This window comes from Hibiscus syriacus, unplaced genomic scaffold, assembly GCF_006381635.1.
Source record: "Hibiscus syriacus cultivar Baekdansim isolate YM2019G1 unplaced genomic scaffold, ASM638163v2 tig00110295_pilon, whole genome shotgun sequence".
NCBI lineage: Eukaryota > Viridiplantae > Streptophyta > Magnoliopsida > Malvales > Malvaceae > Hibiscus > Hibiscus syriacus.
Genome location: NW_024062667.1, coordinates 170,515 through 195,602, shown reverse-complemented (window position 1 = coordinate 195,602; position 25,088 = coordinate 170,515). Strand labels below are relative to the sequence as shown.

Here is a 25,088-nt window from a genome sequence, read left to right as displayed (position 1 = left end):
CATGGGAATCTCACATCCCTCTAACCAAACACGCCCTAAGTTATATTATGGTTTTAATTAACTTTATAATACAATTTAAAATTTATTTGAATTTTTTTAGTCGAGTGAAATTTATAAAATCTTAATCAAATCGAGTTGAGTTTTTAAAATTCGAACAAAATTATTTGAATTTATATTTAAACTTAATTATAAATATTTATAATATTATAATATTATTTAATTATAATTTAAATAACTTTTTACACAATAAAAAGATATTTCTTCATTTTTTTCGATATACATACAATACATAGATGTTTATAATTTAAATAGTTTCTTCTTTTGCCCCAGCAGTAACCATCTCCTCTGACCGTTGACCAACCAATAAGTTACCGAGTTCAAATTGTAAACGGAAGAAATAATTTTTCTTCTTCATAAATATACAATTTTTATGAATTAAAGAGGATTTCACATTGGGCCGTTTTCTTCTTCATAGCTGATTCGAACCTAACATCTTTCTTTTTCGTCCCAACTTCGCCTCCTTTTCTCTCTCTGTCTCTTGATTTGAACTGAAAGAGACCCCATTTCTTCATCAACTCCTAATATATTATACAAAGAAACCAAAGTCTTGGCCATTGAACCCTTGAATTCTAATTATTTCTCGGTGTTAAAAAGAAAACCCATATTTCGTTCTTTTTTTTTTCTCTCCCTCTTCTGTTTCTCTAAAACCCTCCACATCCTTATACTGTTGAATTTAAAGCAACATTTCCATCTGGGTTTTCTTCATTTTCCTCTCCCCTTAACTCTCCATAAGTATTTTAGTTTTGTTTAATACAAAAAACGGGGGAAGAAACTAAACACAAAGAAGCAAAATGAGAAAATGAAGTTTGTTGGCAAATACGTGAAGAAAGAGTTCAAAGAATTTGGTCTCCACTCGGGCACTGTTAATTCCTTTGATTCTTCATCTGGGTTTTTCGAGATCCTTAACGAGGACGGCCGTTCGGAGGAACTTAACTTTCATTAAGTTGCTTCTCTTGCATGGCTGATGCTTCTAACCCAAACCTTGAGCCGAGATCCAAACCGGAGTTTGAGGTTGTCCGTGAGAAGCCGAGGGTTGGAAGGCCCAGGAAACGACGCCGTGTTGAGAGGAAAGTTCGTGTTTTTCCAGGTACTGCAAATAAAAAAACCGTAGCTATTAATAAAGGTTTGAATTTGAGTACAAATGTTGATCTGAATGAAGGGTTTACTGGGGCCTTGACGGAGAATGAGGGTATTGATGGGAATTTGAGTGAAATTCTAGATGAGAAGGGAATTGGATCCACGACGGATTTGAATTTATATAGGAATGGGGATATGGAAATGAAAAATGGGTTTGACTTGAATTCTTCTGGGTTTGATTTGAATCTTAATGATACTCATTGTAGTAGTAACTATTTAAATCATAATGGAATTTCTTGTGGTGAGGGAGAGAATGTGAAGAAGAGAGGGTGTATCGATTTGAATTTGGACCCGAGTTGTAATTTAGATGATGATGTCAATCTTAATTGCAAAACCCAAGGGAAGGAATGTTGTTTTGATTTGAATTTAGGGGCTGATGAGGAGGTTAACAAAGATGCTATTGATGGTATCTGTGGATGGCAAGTAGAAGTGAGAGAATCTACTACTTGTGCCGAGATACTTAAAGAAGCACAGATAATGGAACAAAATGATGTTGCAGAGGGTGTTTCTAACAAGGAATTGAAGAGAGATCATCCAGGTTTTGGGTCTGTTGAAGGAATCCTTGAGGAGGGTGCTGTTGTGGATCTGGATGTCGTCAAGGCTGATGGTTCTGGTGGAGTTGGGTTAGAGTGTGTTCCTGAGCTTGGTGCTGCAGTAATTGATGGGTGCCGAGTTGATATCGAAAGCGCATTCAAACAAGCTAGTGGTCGGAGAAAGAGAATAAAGGTTGGAAAGGACTTGGATTCTTCATCAGAAAGGGTCTTAAGAAGAAGTGCTCGTAGAGGGTCTTCTAGAAATCATGTTCCAAGCTCACCACTACCTGCAACAACATGTGCTATTTCTGGTTTGGCACCATCTCCTTCTGTTACTGCAGTAGCAGAGGAGAAACCAATTAGGTCATGTCGTAGAGTGTCTGAAGATCCTATTGTTCTTCCTCCAAAACTGCAATTACCACCATCTTCCAAGAATTTGAATTTGGATGATATTTCTGTACTTGATATTTTTTCTATTTATGCATTTTTGATGTCATTTAGTACTTTATTATTTTTAAGTCCCTTTGAGTTGGAGGATTTTGTGGCTGCACTGAAGTGTCAGTCTCCCAGCACATTATTTGATTGTATTAATGTTTCCATTTTACAAACTCTGAAAAAACATTTGGAGTACATATCTAGTGAAGATTCTGAATCTGCTTCTGAATGTTTAAGGTATTTTTGTTCTTTCCATTTCTGTTCCCTCTCTTTCCCTTGCCTTTCAACATTATTTCTGTTTGCCAGTTATCATTGTTTAATATTTCTTGTTGATCATACAATGTAGGAGTCTTAATTGGGGTTTCTTGGACTCTATTACGTGGCCCATTTTCTTGGTCGAGTATCTACTCATCCATGGTTCGGGATTGGATTATGGTTTTAATCTCACTAGTTTGAAACTATTCAGAAGTGACTATTATAAACTACCTGCATCTGTTAAGGTCGAGATACTTAGGTGTTTGTGTGATGATTTGATTGAGGTGGAAGCTGTAAGATCTGAGCTTAATAGAAGGTCTTTGGCATCTGAGACTGACATGGATTTTGATAGAAATATGAACAATGGGGTTTACAAGAAAAGAAAAGCTGCCATGGACGTATCAAGTGGATCTGGCTTAAGTGAAGATATAATTGATGACACTTCTGACTGGAATAGTGATGATTGCTGCCTTTGTAAGATGGATGGGAGTTTAATATGCTGTGATGGCTGTCCTGCTGCTTACCATTCAAAGTGCGTAGGTGTTGTGAATGTTCTTTTGCCAGAAGGTGATTGGTACTGCCCTGAATGTGCAATTGAAAGAAAGAAGCCTTGGGTGAAACCTCGTAAATTACTTAGAGGAGCGGAGCTTTTGGGCATTGATCCTCATGGCCGGTTATATTATAACAGCTCTGGTTACTTGTTAGTGTAAGTTTGTTTTATCCAGCTTATTAAATATGATTTCTAGTACTACCTGTTTTGATGAGCCATTTATGAATCTATTTTATGAGTTGGAAGTTCTCCCCTGGCTTATTGATAAAGAGTGACCATAATCCCTTCTTGTCTTTCATTTTTTTGACCTATCATTTCCCCCCAGATTCTTATTAATTGTCAGAAATTGTTTTAGCAGATATCAGTAGCTATTATCGATCATGAAATCTTCATGTCATTATCCATACAGGGGTCTAGTTAGTTATGGTTTGTGATATGGAGACATCATTGGCACTGCCTTTAACAACCATCTTTACCATTTATGACACATTGTTTTGCCTTGATGTGTAAAAGAATCATTTTATTTGACATGATTTTGATGTTTTTTGGGAATTGTTGATGTCAATATAAAATCTGATGGTTGATGGTTAGCATGCTTCTATTTTTTAATCATCATTCTGTGTGGATGATATTGTTGCACAGTTTTTCACCAAAATTTTTTGTTGCATATTTCTGTTTAAATTATAATACCATTGCTTATGATATATTCATGCATGCGTGCGCACATACACACATATAAGCAACATGTTGCTGAAGATAAACAGGAAAACCTAGCTTCTAATCCTAGGTTTAAAACTTTTATGAATTACAAAACCAAAAGAAAGCAACTTCAGGAGTTTGTGACTTGTTACAGTAAAACAATTTATGATCAACATATACTTTTTTTTTATAAGAATTGAAGGCCTCATTAAAAACCCCCTTCATGATTAAGGAACTCAAAATGATTTCCTTAATCAGAGGAAGGAGGAAAAGAGTGCCTCATACTTCATTAATAAAAACCCAAAATAAAATACCCCTAAGAACCACACTGAAATTAACCTATACCAGACTTAGCCAGCCCATCTGCCTCAATATTAGCTGTCCTAGCAACCCATCTAATAAAACCCTCCAATTCTTTAAGCCTATCAGCTGTATCCCTTACAATTAAGACATACAAATCAGGACAAATAGCACCATTCTTAAACCATTCCACTACCATTTTACAACCAGATTCGATAATCAACCGACCCTTAATACATCCTCGCAAGGAATCAAAAAAATATAATCCCTTCTGAACAGCCTTTAGCTCCATCAAAATAGGTGGACCCGGACCAGAAGCCTCCTTGAAAGAACCTAAAAACAATCCTGCATCATCTCTTAGAATACCGACAATTCCACTTCTCTTCCAATCAGAACTGGTAGCTGCGTCCACATTCAATTTGACAAAGCCCTTAGGAGGAGGGGACCAAGGGATCGTAGAAAAAATCGATTTGTTGTGGGGGAAACATGAATCCCCAAGGGAGGGGTCACTGATAAGAGAGTCCTTAGAAATAGCAGAATCTTTAAACTTAGCTAAGAACCAAGAAGCAAGCTTAAATCTTGCTAAGAAAAATAAGTTAGTCAGGTCTAACTTCCCGCCTTCGAAGACAATGGCATTCCTGACTTTCCAAATAGTCCAAATAGCAACACCAGGAATAAAATTCCAAATAACAGAATTAATATTCAATTCTTCCCAAGCTAGCAGAAAGCTCTGAGCATTGACTCGAAAAACCGAACTTAAACTCCAAAACTGCAAGAATTTGTTCCAAAGTGACCACACAACAGAACAAGAGAAAAATAAATGAGAAGAAGATTCATCCACCAATTTACAAAGAGGACAAGAAACATCTTCAATACCCATAACCCCTCTTTTAACCAATTCTGTCTTCACTGACAGCTTCTGAAGTACCACCTGCCACATAAAAAACTCTACTCTTGGAGGCACCAATCCTTTCCACAATATGTTCTTCCAAAAAGGAATCTCCTGGGAAGCCGAGGAACAAACCTTCACACATGAACTAACAGAGTAGACACCAGCCCCATTACCTTTCCAGATTAGTCCATCAAAAGCCCCTTTAGACAGGCAGAAATTAGAAATGACTGACATAAGATTTGCCCTTTGTTCAAATTCCCAATCTGCCAAGCTCCTCCTTAGCTGAATATTCCAAATCCATCCCATAGAACCAAACTCACCGAACTCAATTAATTTGCCACTCTTATTAGAAGAAATAGAAAACAGTCTCGGGAAAGCAACCTTGAGCGGGCAGTCCATCGCCCAGTGATCTTGCCAAAATCGAATCAACTCGCCATTACCAACTTGAATTCTGCACATACTACGAAACTTGGAGCCAAATAAGTCTTCTTTAAAATGATTATTGACCACTGAACTCCAAATCCAAGAAGCTTGAGTTGGAACCTTGCTATTGAACAATAATAAGTAGGGGTCAAGATTGTATTTAGAGCATATCAACCTCCTCCAAACAACATTCCTATCATTAGCAAACCTCCAAGACCATTTCCCCAGAAGGGCTCTGTTCATATTGATAAGATTCAACACTCCCAAATCTCCCTCATTCTTAGATTTGCACACAGTGGGCCAATTAACCCAATGAATCTTGTTTCTCTCCATTCCACCTCCCCATAAGAACTTGGACATATTGATCAACTAATTCGATGGAGGAGTCTTTTATTGCGTCATGATCGATTTGAGTTGCTATGGTCTATTACTCCAAATGATTTGGTTTCTGCCTGTGTACATTTTTAATAAAATATGGGCACAAAGGTTTGCATATGTCAGGGTTAATGACTTTCGATTTGTTGTTGCTTCTGCTGTTACCGACATTGTATTGTTGATATTTGCAGGTTAGATTCATTTGATGCTGAATACCCATCTAATTACTACCATAGAAATGACCTCAACCTTGTACTTGATGTGCTAAAATCTTCATGCCAGTATAGTGACATACTAAAAGAGATTTGCAAGCAGTGGGATGTAGCTCTTGGCTTAAATGGTGCTAGTAATAACTTTGAATCTCTGAATTCTGCTTGTTCAGAGACACATATAAAGGGGCAAATCCCTACTGTTAGCTCATCCCTGCCAACTGTTTCTTCTGCAGAAATTTTTACGATAAAGGATGAGGTTGCTGGTGGTGGAAAACAAGAAGGGAAGGAAGCTGCTGAAAATTCTGGTCATCGTGATATTGAGGTAGCAGGATCTGCTAACATGTTGGATTTGGTGGCTGGAACAGAAATTCCATATCTGAGTTCTGAAGGGTCAGCTGAAACAATGCAAATGGGTTCAGTCTTTCCTAACTTTCAGAAACAGGGATCTGTTGAGGTCTCAAACCAATTTGAGATTCCAGGAAAATGTTCAAGTCTTGAAGATAGTTCTTTAGCATATAATGATTTAGATGCTAAGCAAGAACGCAAGGGAAAGTTAGCATCTCAGCAAATTCCATTTGCCATAAGTGCAAAAAGAGGTGATGCATTGCAATTGCAGCCTGGGAATGGCTACATGAACTGCTATAGTTTTGGCCAAACTGCCTCATTAGTTGTAGAAGAGTTGATGCGTAAGCCATCAGAAAAGAAAAATGATGATTTCCTTGAATCACTGGAGGAGATAATTGCGATGCAGATGAAGGTTATTTTGAAGAAATCCAACAGGTTTCATTGGCCGGATATTCATAATCTATACATAGATTCTCGTAAAGAAAATTGTGGGTGGTGCTTCCCCTGTAGATATCCTGTGGATGATACAGATTGCTTGTTTAAAATTACTTCGGGTTGTGTTCCTGAATTTTCAAAAAGTGAGATGGTTGACCTTCAGTCACTGTGGAATAAGAAGGGTCATGTTATAGATGTCATTTGTCACATATTTTCCATCGAAAGTCGTTTGAATGGGCTTCTTTCGGGTCCATGGCTGAATCCGCAATATGTGAAGATCTGGCATAAAAGCATTATCAAGACATCTAGTATTGCATCTATTAAACATTTATTGCTAACGGTAAGTATTTTCTGGTTATTTTCTGAAAAATTTAGAAGTTTTTGTTTTATATGTTACTGCTAAGTCCAGTTCTATCTCTTTCAAATTTTCATACTCTAACACACACATATAATGACGATTACTGCAAAATGTATCTTTTTGAAAATTGTTTTATCTAGTGGCAGAATTGATTGGGTCAGGTTGGGTGTCTTTTTGACTTCTATGGACAATTTTCCATTAAGATCATTGGCATTTTAGCGTTAAATTGGGTTGTGTTAGGTTTGGCTGGACATTTGGGTTTCCACAAACTTTTTCACATTATCATGTCAAAGCAAATATTTTCAGGTCCAAATAATTTTTGACTTTGGGTTAGGATCATGTTAGAACCTTTTGAGTTCTTTTGTGCATTCTTATCTGGTTCACTCAAGTTTTTTAGAAGGCTAGATGGGTTTATTTTGGTTATGTTAATAAGTTGAGCTAGATACTGGTTATCTATCAACTATAACCTTTTAAAAGCACATAACACTGGTCTGTGATATAGGTTATACTACTTAGAGCTTATTCTTTATCATTTCTGACATTATTAGTCTCATAATGGGTGTACAGTTAGAGGCAAACCTGCATCATCTTGCTCTTTCAACAGACTGGATGAAACATGTGGATTCTGCTGCCACTATGGGTTCAGCTTCTCATATCATGATTACTTCAAGTCGTGGATCTGCCAAGCATGGGATTGCGAGAACTTCGAATCCTGCTGTAGGACCAAGTATTTGTTGGTGGAGAGGTGGTGGGGTTTCTCGTCAGTTGTTCAATTGGAAGGTTTTACCCTGCTCTTTGGTTTCCAAGGCTGCTAGGCAAGGTCTGCATTTTCACTATTGTTCTTCTAAGTTTCTGGTTGGCGTTGTTAGAAAAAAGAATTATGATTCTGAATTCTTTAAAGTTTAAATTCTGCAGGTGGAGGCAAAAAGATACCAGGCATACTCTATCCTGAAAGTTCAGATATTTCAAAGAGAAGCAAATCTGCTGCATGGCGAGCTGCTGTTGAGTCAGCAACCAGTGTAGAGCAACTTGCTTTCCAGGTATGATTCCTTATGGTCCTCATGTCTTATTTGTAATAGATAGTAGCTGCAAAAGTGGAGGGAAAATATTTATGCCTATCTTCACGTTGTGTATAGGGGTGAGCAAAACTCGACTCGAATTGATTTCGAGTTGTAATTTCATAAACTCGACTCGAAAAAATTTCAATTTCAAATCGAGTTGTAAAATACAACTTGAATAGTAACTCGAATAACTCAAATTTTTTAGTAATTAGTGGATTGATTTTCAAGTTTGGGTCGAGTCTCTCGACTTTGTATGATATATGTATATCACATATGAAAAAATATGAAGAAATATATATATATATATATATATATATTATAAAAATTCATTTAAATTGGAATCAAATAATATTATAAATATTTATAGTTAATGAGGTCTCCCTTTCCTATCAAAAAAAATATTTATTGTTAAAGTTAAATAGAAACTCGAAAATTTGACTTGACTTGAATTTATAATCTCGACTCAACTCGAAAAAATTTCAAGTCAACTTGGAGTTATAAAATAGGACTCGTTAGCTCTAATAACTCGAAATTTTTGACTCGACTCGATCAAACGCTTATCCCTAGCTGTGTATGTTGTTTGAATTGTAAAGAAATGTTGGCTATTGACTTCCATCTCCATGCAGTTTTACTATTATTTTGTAATTTTTCCATGTAGCTTCACAGGTTCTAGGCATAATATCCTGTGGCTTAAATAATTTTCTCACTCACATGTTGATTTCTTTCTCATGAGGCTACACGGGAAAAAGATATATAAACTATGTATAAACCCATGAGGCTATATGAAAAGAAGACTATTTTCAACTTTGGAAAAAATCAAATGGGTAACATGTAAATAAAAATTAATTTACCATTATATAATGCATTAAAGAACTGTTATTTTTTTCCCAATGAAGAAAATAATATATAAACCCATAAGGCAATTTTGTGTAAAGAATTTGCTTCTTTTACTTCCCCGTATTATTTGCAATGTTATTAAAACAGGACCGGACCGGCCGGTTCGACCGGTTGAACCGTGAACTGGTGGCCTGTCCGGTCCGATTAACTCCCAAAACCGGATTAGCACAGAACCGGTAAAGAACCGGGGTGAACCGGCTGAAAACCGGCAAAACCGGTTTGAACTGCCGGTTCACTTTTTTTTCTTTAAAAAAAATTAAACCAAACGACGTCGTTTGTTCAACGAGCCGAGTCAAATTCGAGTATTGTTGAGCTCGACTCGAACTCGAAAACTTTAAAACTCAAAAACTCACGAGCTAAAAATTATCAACTCGAAATATAATATTAAAATTTGAAATCGAAAAGGCTCGAACTCAAAAAAAAATTTAGAAGTTCGATTGAAGCCTAAAATTTGAGCTCAATTGAAGCGAAAAAATAGTTCGCTTTGTGCTCACCAAAAGACTCTATGATTTTGAATGTCAAATTATCTCTATTATTTATAGAAGTAAGTTGGGATGCTCTTCTATATTTCTTAGCCATGTGAGATTGTTTTGTTCTCATATTTTTACTCTTTAAACTTTTGGGATACTATTCTATGTTTCTTAGCCATATGGGATTGTTTTTTTAAAAACAATTAAACTAAATGACATCATTTGTTATGATTTTTTTAAGTCCCAATTTTATTTTTTTGATTATAGTTATATAATTATATTTATTATTTAATATGTTTTACCTTAAATATTATGTTGTAGTTGATTTGAATCATTTTGTTTCACTTGATTTTATGGTTTTTCATTTATAAATGTTATGACTTGTGATATTTTTATACCTTTTAATATTGTAAACTTAAAAAAAGTGTTATATATATATTAATATTGCTTTGAATATTATGTAAAATTAAAAAAATATATTTATTTTATATAAAATTCGGTTCAACCGCGGTTGAACCAGTGAACTAGTGAACCAGTACCTTCACTGGTTCAATGTCCGGTCCGATTTTAAAAACATTGATTATTTGTGATAATGCGATGCCCATGGGAAGGCTACATTCCCGGGAATATACCTTACCAAATATAGGAACCTACTTTCCACCCGTTAAAATCCAAAGATTTGAATGACGTTCAGCATGCCAAATGCCCCCTAGAAGGAAGATGACAGTTCGAGAAGCAGCCAGAATTAACTGGCTTGAACGATCTGGCAGTTCGAGAAAGTTTAGTTTTTGCCCTGGGGTCCGATAGGATTCAACTTTAGGTGCTGGCTTGAGTATTTCCACCTTATCTTGCACATGTTAGATATGTATGCAAAGCAAATGCTATTTAGTTCTAATGTCTGTGGTATTGTCTCTATTTAATTTTGGTCAACTATGGTTACATCATTTAGCCATATGTATTTATTTATAAAAGTCCTAAGGGGATACAACCAGTTTATAGTATTTTACAATTGACCTTACACAATGTAAAAAATGGCGCAAGGTGCACTTAGGCTATAGGGATCTTATAGCCTAAGCGCAAGGAGCAGGCGTGAGGTGCGCACCTTATTGAAGTGAGGCGTGCGCTGGGTTTTCAAAAGTGCGCCTAGGCGCGAGGCACAAAGAGGCGATGAAGAGAACGCCCGCCTTGGTCAGAGGAGGCGTTTCACAGGAAGCACTGTGAGGCGCGTGCCTATGGGCTTTAGACGTCGGGTGACGGGCGCAGCGTCTTGGAGCTTTTGATAAATTGATTTTATTTTTGAAATATGATAAAATGATTTTAAAAGTTATTTACATTTTTAATAAATAATTTTCCTTTAATATCTAAAAAAAAACCTCTTCTGAAACTCACTTCACGATCAAAACAAAAATCCCTAACTTCTATTCTCTCTAATATTATTTATCATGTTATTTTAAGTACAAAATATAGTTTCACTCGGTTTATATCATATAGTACAAATGGTGTGCCTCGCATACGAAAGGCGGGCGCCTAGGCTCCAGGGACCTTTTGCGCCTTGGTGCACCTTGCGCCCTTGAAAACCAAGGGCGTGTGCCTTATTGAATTGAGGCGCACTTTTTGAAATTAAAGATTTGTCTACTAACCTGCATATAAACTTACTAAAATAGACCATTAAACCATGTAATAGTTTAAAAAAAAGCTCTCCATTTCATTAGTTACCTTGAACTTTCCAATCAAAAAGTATAAAACATCACATTTTATCATGCAATAGGAAGCATATACACTGTAAATTCCTTATCTTAGGGATAATATAATGTAAAAGAAATAATTGTGCCTAAGATAAGAGGTTTTGTGAGCTTTCTAGTAAAAAACAAAAACCTTATCTTTCTATTTTGGATTTTAATGGTAATTTAAGCCCTAGATAGTGTTTCTTCTTCTGTAAAATCACATTTAGAAGAAAAAAAACCCCACAAACTATCAGCCTTTAAAAACCATAAAATCTTGTATTTTTTTTTGATAAGATTAGAAGGCCTCATTAAAAACCTCCTTCTTAATTAATGGAGCTTGAAAAGAAGCTCCTTAATCATTGGAAGGAGGAAAAGAGCGCCTTAGATTTTCATTAAAGAAAATAAGATTACAACCTCGATAGATCTCTTCGAAATAACCCTTACAACAGTCTATAAATCCCACCCGAACAGGAATCAAATGCTAAACTGAAACAACAAACAACATAAAAATTAGCCTATTCCAGCCTTTGCAGAAGCATCGGCGTCCATATTAGCTGACCTTGCAACCCAATTTATAACTCTCCCCAAAAATCTAAGATTGTCAACTATATCACTAACAACGAATTCATAAACAACTGGGCATGAATTGACAGTGTTGATCCAATCTACTGCAACCCTGCTATCACTCTCAACAATCAGCCTATCTTTAACCCTCCCTTGAGCAGAAGCATATAATGAAATACCCCTCTGAATAGCTTTAAGTTCGATCATAGTCGGAGGTCCCAGACCAGCTGACTCTTGAAAAGAACCTAGGACTGAACCTGAATGATCCCTCTAAATACCTCCTATACCCGATTTCTTCCAGTCACTACTAACGGTTGCGTCCACATTCAATTTAAAAAAACCAGAAGGGGGAGGTACCCAAGGGAATGAAGAAGACTTCATAGAACTGTAGGGCGAGTAGGAATCTGCTAATGAAGGATCCATAATCAAGGAATCCTTATGAATAGAAACGTCCTTGTGCTTAGCTAGAAACCAAGAAGCCAGCCTAACTCGTGATAAGAAAAATAACTCTAACTGATCAAGGATCCATAAAATCTTGTATGACTTTTCCAAATCCTCGGTCACCATTTTGGTTCTGTTCTACTTTCATGTGTTGGGTATGGTCTATCTTATTTTGGGTTTGTTTGCTTCCTCCATGTTCTACTTTCATGTGCTGGGTATGTCTGATCAATGGAAAGACTTATCTTCAACGTTGGAGTTGAAGATCTAAAGAAAATAAGTTTTCTTTTTATTTTTCCTTTTATTACTCCTCTTTTAGATTCTTGTCCACTTTTTGATGCTAAAGACTGTTTTGTGTGGTCCAGATGTGGCCCACAAAACAAATTAAATTAAGCCCTGAAAGGCAACGCCTCAGTGCCTTTTGAGCGCCTTCCAGCACCTTATTGAAGTCACCTCGCCTAGACTCAATTAAGCATTTTGGACTCATTGTCTTGTGCCTTACCGCCTAGGCACGTCTCAAGCGCGCCTTTTTAAACTCTGACCTTACATGGTTGCCTTGATTATTTCCACTTTCGATTACATGTTTTTAATAAGCAAGGTTATCAAAATTTTCATGAACCAACCACTCTTTTGAATGCTGGCTTATTTTTCGTTATTTTTTCAGGTAAGAGAACTTGATTCAAACATTAGGTGGGATGACATTGAAAACACATATGCTCTCGCTACATTAGATAAGGACTTTAAGAAATCAATTAGACTGTTCAAGAAATGTGTTGTGCGCCGAAAATTCATAGAGGGAGATGTGGTGAAGTATCTTCTTGATTTTGGGAAGAGGAGAATCATCCCCGACATTGTCAAAAGATATGGGACTGTTGTTGAAGAATCTTCAAGTGAAAGAAAGAAATATTGGTTGAATGAATCTTATGTGCCCTTGCATCTCGTGAGATGTTTCGAAGAGAGAAAAATTGCCCGGATGTCTAATAAGATGATTTCTGAAAATTCTTCTGAGATCAATAGGGTGGCAAAGAAGTCATCAAAGAACAAGGGTTTCTCCTTTCTCTTCTCTAAAGCTGAAAGGTCAGAGTATTATCAATGTGGGCACTGTAACAAAGATGTCCTCATCAGGTAGAAAAAAATGATCCTATCATCTTTATCGTTTCTAATAGTTTTAGTTTCATGGTATTGGAACTGTTGTTTCTAAAATTTCCTGTATCAAGAATGATGTCCTTATAGGCTTACAGAACTTTAAAAAATACGTTTTGGTAGATACTAGAGCATAATAACAAAATTAACATTTAAAATTTGTAACATTTAGTCTACTCGATTCTTATTCAAGCACTAATAAGTAATCCCTGAACTTTGAAGCTTTGGATCAGAACTAGAGATAAGTTTTTGGCTTGAATAGATGTTCAAGGATACCCATTTTCATAGTTTATGGCCTAATACTTAATAATGAGTTGTTATTTCTGGACTGTTTCTTTTAATTAACTATGGTTTTTTTTGTTTTGTTTTTGATTTTATCAATCTGGCAGGGAAGCTGTCTGCTGTCAGTATTGTAAGGGTAAGTGGTGCTCTTCTATATTAAAGTGTATTTGTCTTGTTCTTAAATGCTTGATTTGTTTTACTAAGTAATTCTCTGCATGCTTGAGGTCATTGCTTTTACGAGCTTCCAATATACGTGCTCTTCATATATTTCACATTTCTGATAGTTTGATATAATTTCAGGATTTTTTCATAAGAGGCATGTTAGAAAATCTGCTGGAGCTATCATTGCTGAGTGCACATATACATGCCATCGCTGCCGAGATTGCAAGTCAGATGTCAATGCAAAAGAAGGGGGTATTGCGATGAAAAGAGGAAAGGGTGACATGAAGGCTCAGAAGACGAGCGCAAAAAGTGTAAGGAAACTGCCACAAAAAGGTAAAAGGGCTAATGAAAAGTCACTGGTAGTACGAATGTCACTGCAGTCGCAGAAGGATAAAAAGGTTGCTGCTGCTGTGCCACTTCGCCGGTCCCCTAGGAAAATAAAATACATTTCTTTGCAAAAGAAAAAGCCAGGTAGGTGCAAGAAAGGCAAAAAGAAACCAAAGAAGAAAGCACCTAAGAAGATGGAGGAAATTTCTTGGCAGAAGAAGAGAACAAGGGCTTACCGTATTTACTGGTTTAATGGTCTTCGGTTGTCTAGTAAGCCGGACGATGAACGGGTGATGCAATTTCAAAGAAAAAAGTTTTTTGCTTCTGAACATATGACTGCGACCCCTGATCCACCCAGATGCCTTCTTTGTCATGAATCAGGAAATGCATCTAATTCAAACTATATTGCCTGTGAAATTTGTGAAGGTAATTAACTTTCAGCTTTATTTTTTCTATATCATTTCTCATTGTAGGCTACTGCCTATTATTATAAACACTCCATGCTGATGTTTGAAAATTTCATTGTTTATATTGCTTCGTAATATTCCTTTCAATTAATCGATGCAGAATGGTTTCATGGAGATGCTTATGGGCTTAATTCAGAGAACAAAAGCAAGATTATTGGATTTAGATGTCATGTCTGCCGTAAGACGACCCCTCCTCTCTGTCCCAATATGGTGGCCAAAAGAGTTGATGAATCTCAATTGGCTGAATTGCAAAATAGTGTTAGTACTTAGGACCGAATCTTCTGAGGAAGTACATGGTGCCCTCTCTCCATGTTATGTGAAACTCCTCAAGGTTGTTCGTGCACAAGGAAGAATCCGTTTCCCGGTTACAAGGTCAAGTCCCGACTTGGAATATAAACTCAAACAAATGGGACTGCTTTACTTAATGAGAAGCAGAGTATAGATGCATGACAAACTTCGAACATCGAATTGAAACCATATACACTAACATTAACATTTGATGAAAAATTTATGTTGCAAGATAGTAGAATTAGTACAGGATCTGATGCTCCTGCGACTGTGGATGATGAGGCAGGGTGACATTCCCATGAGGATCTACAGTATTCAGTTGAAGTTTAAATTGGAATCCTCGGATCATGACAAGTACCTGAATGAACCGGAGTTCCGCAACAATCATTCAAAAGCCGGTTGCAGATGGAGCCTCTCTTGAGTTGCATCCAGGTATCTGTTGAATAGTTAGATGATAGAGAAAAAACAAAGGTAGATTTTCAGTCTAACATTTTAATTGGTGTAAAACCGGACTGAGATTAAGTGGTAGGGGTTCGATTTGTTTGTAGTAGAGTTACATGAAAATTTTCTGATGTTGGAATCATTGAATATTTTTCAACATTTCCAACCCAAATATAAAACAAATGTTTATTTGATCCATAAACAGTTTGATCTGCTTATTTTGATTGGTTTTTTGAAGGTTGTAAAGAGCTACAACATCAATACTGATTGACTAATTATCGACACCAAGCTTCTGTGGTCTGCCTTGTAGTGCCTCTTTAGTGACACTAACCATAGAACAAAGCAAAGATAGTGAAAAAGGAGGACAAAAATATTAACCTTGAAGACAAAGAGAACATTAACACACAACTTGCACATGAACGAAGAAAATGGTTTGAAAATTCACAAGAAAACTCAAAAGAGGTTAATATAAACAAAACCAACCACAATTTAGAACCCTAGAAAAATTAGGGCTACTCAATCCACACGAAAAGGTTATGGTGATGTATGTTCAGATAAAAGTTGAATTTCTAACTGATTTATTTCAAAAAAGGAAAAGAAAATTTGAAGGTGCAACTGAAGGAATAAACATATAAATATATATTTCAAATATGGAATACAACAAATTATATTAACTCCATCTGGGGGGGGGACAAAGTTTTAAATGACTTTTCTTTGGAAATTATTTAGGTCAAAATCAATATTTATTATTCAAGAAGAAATTACCATAATTTTCCTCTCAAATTTCAATATATATATGTTAAACTGAACCAAATAAAACCCAGAACCATCATAGTTTTTTCAGATAAAAAAACAAAAGAAAAAGTAGACAATGGCCTCATCAAGCTTTGGTTTCTTGAGCCTTATGTTGGTGGTTGTTGGAACTCTTTTGGGAGAGTACAATGGAGTTTCGGCTCAATGCGAGACGAGTATTCCGAGCCTGGTATCCCAATGCTCGGAATACATTCGAGTCCCGGGGCCAGAAATCCCACCGTCGACGGATTGTTGTGATGTGGTAAAAAGCGTCGATATTCCATGCATATGCAAGTACGTTACACCAGAAATTGAGAAGCTTGTTAGTATGGAAAAAGTTGTCTTTGTTGCTACAGCATGTGGCTTGACCCTTCAACCTGGAATGAAATGCGGAAGTACGTAAAATTTAATATCTATATATTTTTAGGATTTTTTGAAAAGTAAAATTATAGAAATATACTATTAAGATTATTTTCTTTTTTATCTTCTTGTTTTTTTACTGTTTTCTTTAAATTATAACCGAGATATTGTGTTATTGTTTTTTTTTCAGGCTTCACTGTTCCACCACATGTTTGAGGAACTGGGATGATAAGTGACAGATTGAAAATATAAGAGAAGATAAATCTATCTATTAGCTATTGTTAATAAAGTTTATGGTTATTTTCTATATTTATTTATGGACTATTTTTCTTTAACAATTTCTTGAGTTTCAATTATCTAATAAAAAAATTGCCACATAATGTCTGGCTTAAACATCTGAAGATTGAAATAAGTTTATTATTTTTATATTAATTAATATCAGAAAAAATCATTAGGATTACTCATACTGAGATGAACTTTTGGTTTAAAAATTCTTTTTAAAGATTTTTTTGAATTTTTATATTTAAATTTTATTTTGTAAACATTAAAAGTGAATTTGATTTGAGTCTCATTTTATTCATATATATTTTATTGTAAGTCCATACAAATCTTAGTTGTATTTTTTTATGTCATGCTTTACTCAATCTAGTGGTGAAGGTTCAAGGGAACCTCTACTTCTTGGTTGCGGTGCTGATAGATATATAGTGCTTACTAACCGCATTGATCGTACGTGTTGCATCATTTAAAATCGTTAGACCACACCGAGTTTTGTAGTTCACTCTTTCTTCTATATTCCCTTTCAAACAACTCAAAATCTTAACTTTCTGATTGGCATCTTGAGGCTTGAATTACATCCATAAAGATAACTACTAACAAAGTAAATACCTGTCATTAGTTGAATAAAAATATGAACTTTGATGAATTTATGCTCCTTATATTGATAGAGCTTGATTCTATACACTAACAGAGAAAATAATAATAGCACATCACCGGGGGGAAAAACCAACGTCATTTTTAATGTGGTGTCATTATCGAATGTTAAGCATATAGCTAAGGCTTACCCTTATAAATGTTCTTTAGCTAATGAAAAAGAAATATTTCAAAAGTAATCATTTTTTTCTATTTTCAATTAAATAAATTGGTAATTGTAGTATAGTTATACTTTCTTTTCAAATCTTGTAGTAGTTAAAAAGAAATAGTGAGAGCGTATGTGAATCCAAATGTACAAAAATATGTCAAGACATTCACCACAAAAACTCTTACATGAAAACAGTTTTAAATATTCGAAGCTGAAAACTCTGATATCATGTTCAGTCATACGATCGATGCCATGAACTTGTCTAGACTAAAATTTATACTTGACCTATACTAGGTATTCTTGGATTTCTTTTTCTTTTTCGAGGGTGGTTCGGCAGCGGGGGCCGAAATATATTCTTCGGCATTGATATTCTGCAGAGATTTTTTCTTTCCAAACTCCTTGGCCTTTTGCTGCAGTGGGAACCAGTGCTTCGGTTAGATATATACCTGATTGTAACAAGTATCTTTGAAAAGAAATACATCTTATGATTAAACTTACCTTCAACGATTTAGCGAGGGAAGTGACGTCTTCCTTGCTCTCGGAATTGTTAGAATCTTGCTTCGCGGTTTCCTGCAACACGAAAATTATGTTATTGTAGAAACAAATAAGTTTTATGAAAATGGTTGGAGACGGTGTTTGTGTGAGCTGCTATAGGGTTCGAAAATATAACCTTGGGAGGAACAAATGCTTCTTCTCTTTTTCTTTTGTTTTCAGCTGTTTTCTCTGCCTGCTTCTCCTGCTTCTCTTGCCATTTCTTCGCTACTTTCTTTTTCTCGCTCAAAAAGTATTCTCCGGATTCCAGTTCTTGATCAATCTGGAACATCACCATGTACCAATGTAAGTGTTTTCCACAAATCAACTCTTTATTTTTCTGGAACTCATGTCCAAGACCGTATCCGACATATTAAAACACGGGTATAGGGATATAATGCTCCAAATACAAGGAAGAACGTATAAAAATGTTAAACATACACGAGTTGAAGAATAGCTTATTTCCCTTCTCATTTCAGAATGGAAGAGCAGAGAAAATAATTACTTAGAAACCAAATAAGCTAAATCAAAACCCAAAGCTCCTACGAAATTTCTTTCGGAATCTCCCCGCTTGCCTTGAATAGAAACCCCTTAAAGTTAAAGAACGTGAAGGTAGGACCAGCAACTAGATCATTTGGCTCAAAAATTAAGATTTTGCACTCTACTTCAATCAAATATATTCAGCTAAGCCATACAAGACTATACTACATAAAACTACAATTATGAATTATCTATCTAAAATCAACACATGCTAAATATAAAACCTTAAACCAGTGAACAAAATTGTGGACAACATTATTGTCAAAAAAAGAAGAAAACATCTAGTCTAATTAATGAGAAAAAAAGCAGTCATGTTAACCGAGACAATCCACTGTACCTTACTAGGTTGCTGAGGAGGAGGGAATGGTGTATATGGTTTCTTCTCTTTACTTTTAACCTTCTTTGTTTGAACATTTTTCCTGGAAACATTGTTAGATGGTTAAATGGACATCTAACACAACAAGGCATGGAAACAAATTAAAATGTTAAAACATGCAAATGAAGAGAATGGATATCTTACTTCTTGAACTTCGGAAGAAACCTGTCCCAGTTTTCATCTTTAAGTGCCGGATCCTTCTCAAGTTCTTTCTTCATCATGAGAATCTGGATTATGGAAAGGGAAGCAATAAGAAAGATGTGGTAAGACGGAGAAAAACAGGAGATGGTACTGAAGGGCGAAGTCAAGGGTGGCAAGCAGGGGGCCTTGGCACTGCTTGGTTAAATGGTCCAATAGCAGTTTTTGTCCCTTTCAATAATTAATAATTCAATTTAATCCCTTTTAGCATCTTTGTTCCAAGGAAAATTTGCATTTTTAGTACCTCCGAAGACAATATTTCAATGTCATTTTAACAATTTTTAGCTTCCCCCCCCCCCAAAAAAAATTATCCAAGTCCCCCACAAAATTCCTAGCTTCGCACATGAATGTTCATACAATATGAAAGCACATCTAATAGTATATAATTTAAAGCAACACCAGTAAAACCAAAATTGCAAAGTTAAGTTTTTGGCACCTTGATATGGTATACAGGATGCATTTTATTCTCTATGCAGTCCTCCACAATCTTCCTGACTTGTTTTAAACCTTTAAATGAACCCATAGCAGCGACAGTGTTTCCCTATTTCATCATGTGGAAAATGATAATAATTTCAGATTGTTGTTCTCCATTTCAAAATAGAGTAAAATATGCAGTTCAACCACCAAAAAAGAATAAGCAAGGTAAGCAATTACCTGAACAAGAATGTAGCAGCCTGTCAATATTTCAAGTGCCTGCATTTGTAATGGAAGAGAAAATAAGACAATAGAATTGCAGGAGTTCACTGCAGCACAACACTTCATAGTAATAGTATATTCTCGTGCCTCAACATAGCCTCTTTTTTCAGGGGATTATTTCAGAATCTTGTAAAGGCATCAATAAGAATGCATACGCACCTTTAAAGTCGAAGAATTTGGCCCCACAAGACGCTGCCTTCTTTTAATAAATCGTTCCTGTAAAAACAAAATATTTAGACAACTTTATGTAAATTTTTAGATGCAACAATGTAATATCTTGCCATCTATCAAAACAGAAAATAGATTAACCAAATTACGCAGAAATCAAAAAATAAAGATGCCAAAAACTGTCTCCTCGGTGTAGGAAGTAACATACAAATTCAAAAATAAAAACTAAAAAAAGGTGTAATTTAAATAAACCACCTTTTCAGCATGCACTACAAATGACTGGTAACTAGTTAACACTTAACACTAAGATATAAGCAGATATAAACATTCCACTTTAAACATGCTATAGCATTTTCATGAGTACGACGGATTGAATGAGAAATAGACATCCAGCATGCATAGATAATAAAGCCTATGGAATATAATTAGCAGTTCCGGGTTTCAGTATGCTGATAACAAACAATTCACAATAGCTGGATCAATGATAACCTAATTGATCCTATGTAGAAGACCAGTGACAAAAGGCATAGACATGTACTTGTATACTACATACAAATATTTGCCTATATCGTAACTGCTACTGAATGAGTAGGAGAAACAGAGTTGAATAGAAAACATCACAAAAAAGTTTCAGATCATAGCTTGAGATCATAGGATCCATATTGAATATAACAAAAACAGAGAGGACCCTGATTTGCATAGTTCAGACAGCCATCGAAAGATAAACAAAAAGAAAGAAAGATCTTACATCAAATTTAATTAACATATATAGAACGTCTGAACGTGTAAATGTTATAAATACAGATTAGATATTTGTCCATAATTAGCTTCAATAACAGACATTAAGGCACTCAGATTTTATAATCCAAATTTTATGGGGCATTATGTGGTTGATAAATCTTCTTACTGGTGCAATGCATCATAGTTGATCCTACAAAATACTAAAAGTGTGTATGCTAAAAAAAAAAGTTCAGGTGTTCCAGAGATATAAGATCCACTGATCAGCCAAAGCTCAACTACATGTGAAAATGAAATAAACAATAAAGCTCGACAGAAATTTCAACTAATTATTCAAGCATCGGCTCATATACCAATAGCAACCATTATACTAATTTCAAAAAGTCAAATGGGTAAATTTTTATACAAATAAATAAAGTAAATTCAGAAACACATACCTTGTTGCGGACCAAGTTTCCAATTTTTATAATGTCACACTGAATTTCATCATCAAGTATTTTGACGGCCTAAAATTAAAAGAAACAATAAGAACTACTACACTCAAATATTAAACTTGAGAACTCAACAATCTGCACCATGAAAAATAACCTCTATACATATGATTTTAAGTACTAATCAAAATCTATTTCATGTGAAATAAACAAACATTTAACTAGTTTGTGATTGATGAAAAGTGCAAGCTTAGACAAGTCTACCTGAGGTGCAGGAACACTTCTTGATAGAAGCTTGATGAGATCCCTGGCTTTTATGATAATATATGGATCCCTAGTTTTCCTTGTCGTCGAAACTGTCATAGACCCTTCAACCTGATCAGCAATTAAAGGTATCAGATGATAGAGAACCATATGCAAATATTATAACAATGATAGTATAATGACAGTAATCAATGTAAAAGATTAGAAGAAACAAGGAAACAAAGGTTTTTGGCAGTAGAGTGTTTACGAAGTATTTTAAGCAAGATGATCCTTCAATCTTTGAAGAAGCAATATGATATATATATATATATATCATATTGCTTCTTCAAAGATTGAAGGATCAATGCAACTATTATAACAATGATAGTATAGTGACAGTAATCAATGTAAAAGATTAGAAGAAACAAGGAAACAAAGGTTTTTGGCAGTAGAGTGTTTACGAAGTATTTTAAGCAAGATGATCCTTCAATCTTTGAAGAAGCAATATGATATATATATATATATATGGGATTATATCTAATTATGACGAAGACAATAGTTGATCCATCAATCTGACAGCTTTCTTAAGGAACAATCAATGGGGATAGGACAGAAGATTATGTTTGTATGAAAAGAAGAAGAAAACACACACAGAGAGATGAAAATGAAATGAAGTGAAAATAGTAATCTTTTTTTCGTGAACGGGACAAGACGCAGTGCAAATAGTATGCTCTTAAACATTTAAAACCCAATTTTACAAATAATAATTAATATAGTGAAAATTACACCACTTTTCGTATTTCGATAGTTGCATATCTTTTTTACTGACAGATAATCACATAAGATATTAACTAAATCATGTGTTTCCTTTCGTTCGACTACTCAAGTAACAGTATAACTGCTAATATCTCTCCGCTTCTTCTACTAACACTTTTGGAACATCCAAACAATAAATCAATTTACTCAAACAATCTGTTACAATATAGAGGGATGCCAGAAACAAAATGCTCAACATTAACCAACCCAAAATCTATAATACAAAAAGATCACTAGATTAAGTCAATTCAAATATTTGACATGATTTGAACTTACCAAGTTGAGGTCAGCAGCAATACCATATTCTTTCAAAGCTGATTTAACCTTTGGCCAAGCTTCTTGCAAGTATTTTTCTTTAAAGAAAACACACAGAAAAGGTACCAAACATAATTAAAAATTATAAAAGGTAATAAAACTTAAAAAAATGGTTAGGAAGCTAGTTAATTACCTCGGTAGCGAGGGAAGATAGTGGAAAAAGAGCTGACTTCCAACAATCCATCTTGGTTCCAAGAAGAGTCGAACTTTTCAATTTTCCAACGATCAATGTTCGGGTCCTCGTCCCATGGCTTTGGCTTATCATGTTTACCTTTATGCTTCTTCTGTTCCAGATTTACTTGTTCTGCATATTCTACTTCCATTTTGATTTTCAAAGCCCTAGAATTGCATTAAACAAACAAACAAGAATTACTTTTGCTGTCGCAGCAGAATCTAAGATATTCATGCCAATATATATTTGGAGGCTGCTGAGAAAAATGGATTGGATAAGATATGGTTTTACACTAAGCAGTCGATCGGTTCAGTTAAAAATGCTCCGAAAACCAACTTAACCAATTTTCGAAAATTGAGAAGGAAAACCAAACTGACCTTGAAAAAATCTGAACCAGCTTTGTTCGATCAGTTCGGTAGGTTAACTCACTTCACCTAGAAAATTTAAATTTCCATACAAAGTTCAATACTCAGTGAATCAAAGTCGACAATAAGATTAGGATAATTCAATTTCCCCAACCCACCACTGTTTTTACAGAAAAACTAGAGTAACTATAAAGTATCGCCAAGTTTATCTATTGAATTGAGTCCTAAAAATAATTACAATGCTTCACCAATATGCAAACATATGGTACAAAACAAGACCAACTTATATGTCTGGTTGGCGGAAATTTGTTGAATGGAAATGGCTTGTCCTAGATTTTTTTCCGTATATTACAAGATTTCAGTATCAAAAGAAAACTTACAACAGTATTTGATATGGGTTAATTCAGTAGTTGTCGGCTTAGCTGTGGGTTAATTTCAGTAACTTTCAGCTCAACTGTAGGTGGTGGAAACGAGCAAGCAAGGCAAGGGAGTCGCGGCTTTGGGCGGAGGCGCGGCAGGCAAGGAAGGATGAGACTGGGATGTGCTGTCGAGCTGACGGCTATATGTTGCTTCAATCCTTCGTGTACAACTTTCTTTTTGGGGTTTAGGGTTTAGTTTTGGTATTTTATTTTAGGCTAATATTCTTCAAAAGCCCTCAAACTACAACACATATTTAAATACGCCCTCATGCTTATTCTGTAAGTTTAATTTGGATCTACGTTAATCTTTTCTACACAAGAATTACTTTTTTCATATCAACTAGAAATTGGATGTATGTTAATTATTTCGTCAAATGAAGTCTTCATATTATTGGGATTGCTTCATTCATCGAAAATTTGTCAAGATTGAGATAGATAATTTTCTTCTTCTCTTATTTATTTCTTTCCTTATTTTTCTTGTTGTTTATTGTTTGCTGTTATTGGTGGTTGCAGATGTGGATGGTAACCGAATGGAATTAGTGATGATGGCTTGAGTTTTAGTTGGTCTGGTCATGGATAACGGTTGTGACTCGTGACTGTGGTTGTGGTGCTTAGGACTTGGATGAAATGATGGCGACGAATAGTTTGCTAACCTTGGAAAGATGATGAAGCTCTCATGTGTGTTGTGTTTAAAAGGATTAACGATTGAAAAAAAAAGTTAAATAATAATGACGTAAGCAAAAGAAAATTGGTGGTTGTCAACCTAGAAGAAGATTTTAATGTGAAGGTAATGAAATGGAATTAATAGTTTAGTAATTAATTGCAATTTTTTAAGGTTTGGTGACCAAATGTTAGCATCCTAAATTTCAAGGTCCATTTATCTATTTTTACCCAAAAAGAAAAAAAAAAGATCACGTTTGCAAAGCTCTGACACAATAATTAGCTGTATATGCATTACATGGTCAAACTATCCCAATATTATATTTAAAAAAAAAACAGCAAATTCACACTGTCACAACTCACGACTCGCAACTCACCAAATTTGGTAGAAGAGAGTACCTACATGATATCCCATTGTGAACCAATACTTGTGGAAGCATATTTTCATCTGTGGTCTTCTGCTTCGGGCGAATTATGAATCCAAAATGTGTATAACACATAAATTATAAACATTTTTTTCAGGATTGGGACTGTCAAGACACGGGAAGCGTCGTATCTGAACTGTGTGGCTTCATTGCTGTGCATTGTGTTAAACTCGACCAAAGAATCTGATAGAGGTTCTTCCTTTAGAGGTGACTAAATTTTATTTTCTGTTATCGCCGGTCTATATCCGTCTTCCGAGTTAAAAAACGATGTTATGTTTAAATAACTGCAGGTGGCCACACACCTCTATCTCCTACATTGTCAACTGGACTCTTCAATGGTAATCGTGAAAGTCCGAAGCACGACGAAGAAACTGCACTATCGGCTGATGAAATTTGCTTTAGGAAGCAAGAACAGTACTAAAGATGGTTAAGTTAGAAAATCGGGAATATAAACACATCTAACTTTTGTGTGATCAAGTTGAAATCCATGTT

At 35.2% G+C, this 25,088-nt stretch overlaps 3 protein-coding genes across 4 annotated transcripts; 2 read left to right on the top strand and 1 right to left on the bottom strand.

Annotated features, from left to right (window-relative positions):
* The first annotated feature begins 749 nt into the window (after window positions 1-749).
* LOC120116438 (DDT domain-containing protein PTM-like) lies at window positions 750-15,467 on the top strand. Of its 2 annotated transcripts, XM_039136944.1 has the most exons (10): window positions 751-1,147; window positions 1,220-2,402; window positions 2,512-3,126; window positions 5,851-6,991; window positions 7,577-7,829; window positions 7,925-8,049; window positions 12,828-13,288; window positions 13,696-13,724; window positions 13,889-14,503; window positions 14,645-15,467. In XM_039136944.1, exons 1-10 carry the CDS (start codon window positions 1,018-1,020, stop codon window positions 14,812-14,814), a joined length of 4,722 nt encoding a protein of 1,573 aa, XP_038992875.1. In that variant the 5' UTR covers window positions 751-1,017; the 3' UTR covers window positions 14,815-15,467. The 2 variants fall into 2 exon arrangements, with proteins under 2 accessions (XP_038992874.1, XP_038992875.1); XM_039136943.1 differs by having other exon boundaries at window positions 750-2,402.
* Window positions 15,468-16,144: 677 nt separating this feature from the next.
* LOC120116456 (protein LIM3-like) lies at window positions 16,145-16,641 on the top strand. Its single transcript, XM_039136955.1, has 2 exons — window positions 16,145-16,460; window positions 16,616-16,641. Exons 1-2 carry the CDS (start codon window positions 16,145-16,147, stop codon window positions 16,639-16,641), a joined length of 342 nt encoding a protein of 113 aa, XP_038992886.1.
* Window positions 16,642-17,756: 1,115 nt separating this feature from the next.
* LOC120116439 (KRR1 small subunit processome component homolog) lies at window positions 17,757-23,665 on the bottom strand. Its single transcript, XM_039136945.1, has 14 exons — window positions 23,473-23,665; window positions 23,105-23,161; window positions 22,689-22,894; window positions 22,517-22,593; window positions 21,446-21,556; window positions 21,188-21,256; window positions 20,004-20,060; window positions 19,803-19,841; window positions 19,585-19,689; window positions 19,095-19,177; window positions 18,912-18,993; window positions 18,174-18,317; window positions 18,002-18,073; window positions 17,757-17,913 (listed from the first exon to the last, which is right to left on the bottom strand). The coding sequence occupies exons 3-14, from the start codon at window positions 22,876-22,878 to the stop codon at window positions 17,794-17,796; spliced, it is 1,149 nt and encodes a 382-aa protein (XP_038992876.1). The 5' UTR covers window positions 22,879-22,894; window positions 23,105-23,161; window positions 23,473-23,665; the 3' UTR covers window positions 17,757-17,793.
* Between the last annotated feature and the right edge of the window lie 1,423 nt (window positions 23,666-25,088).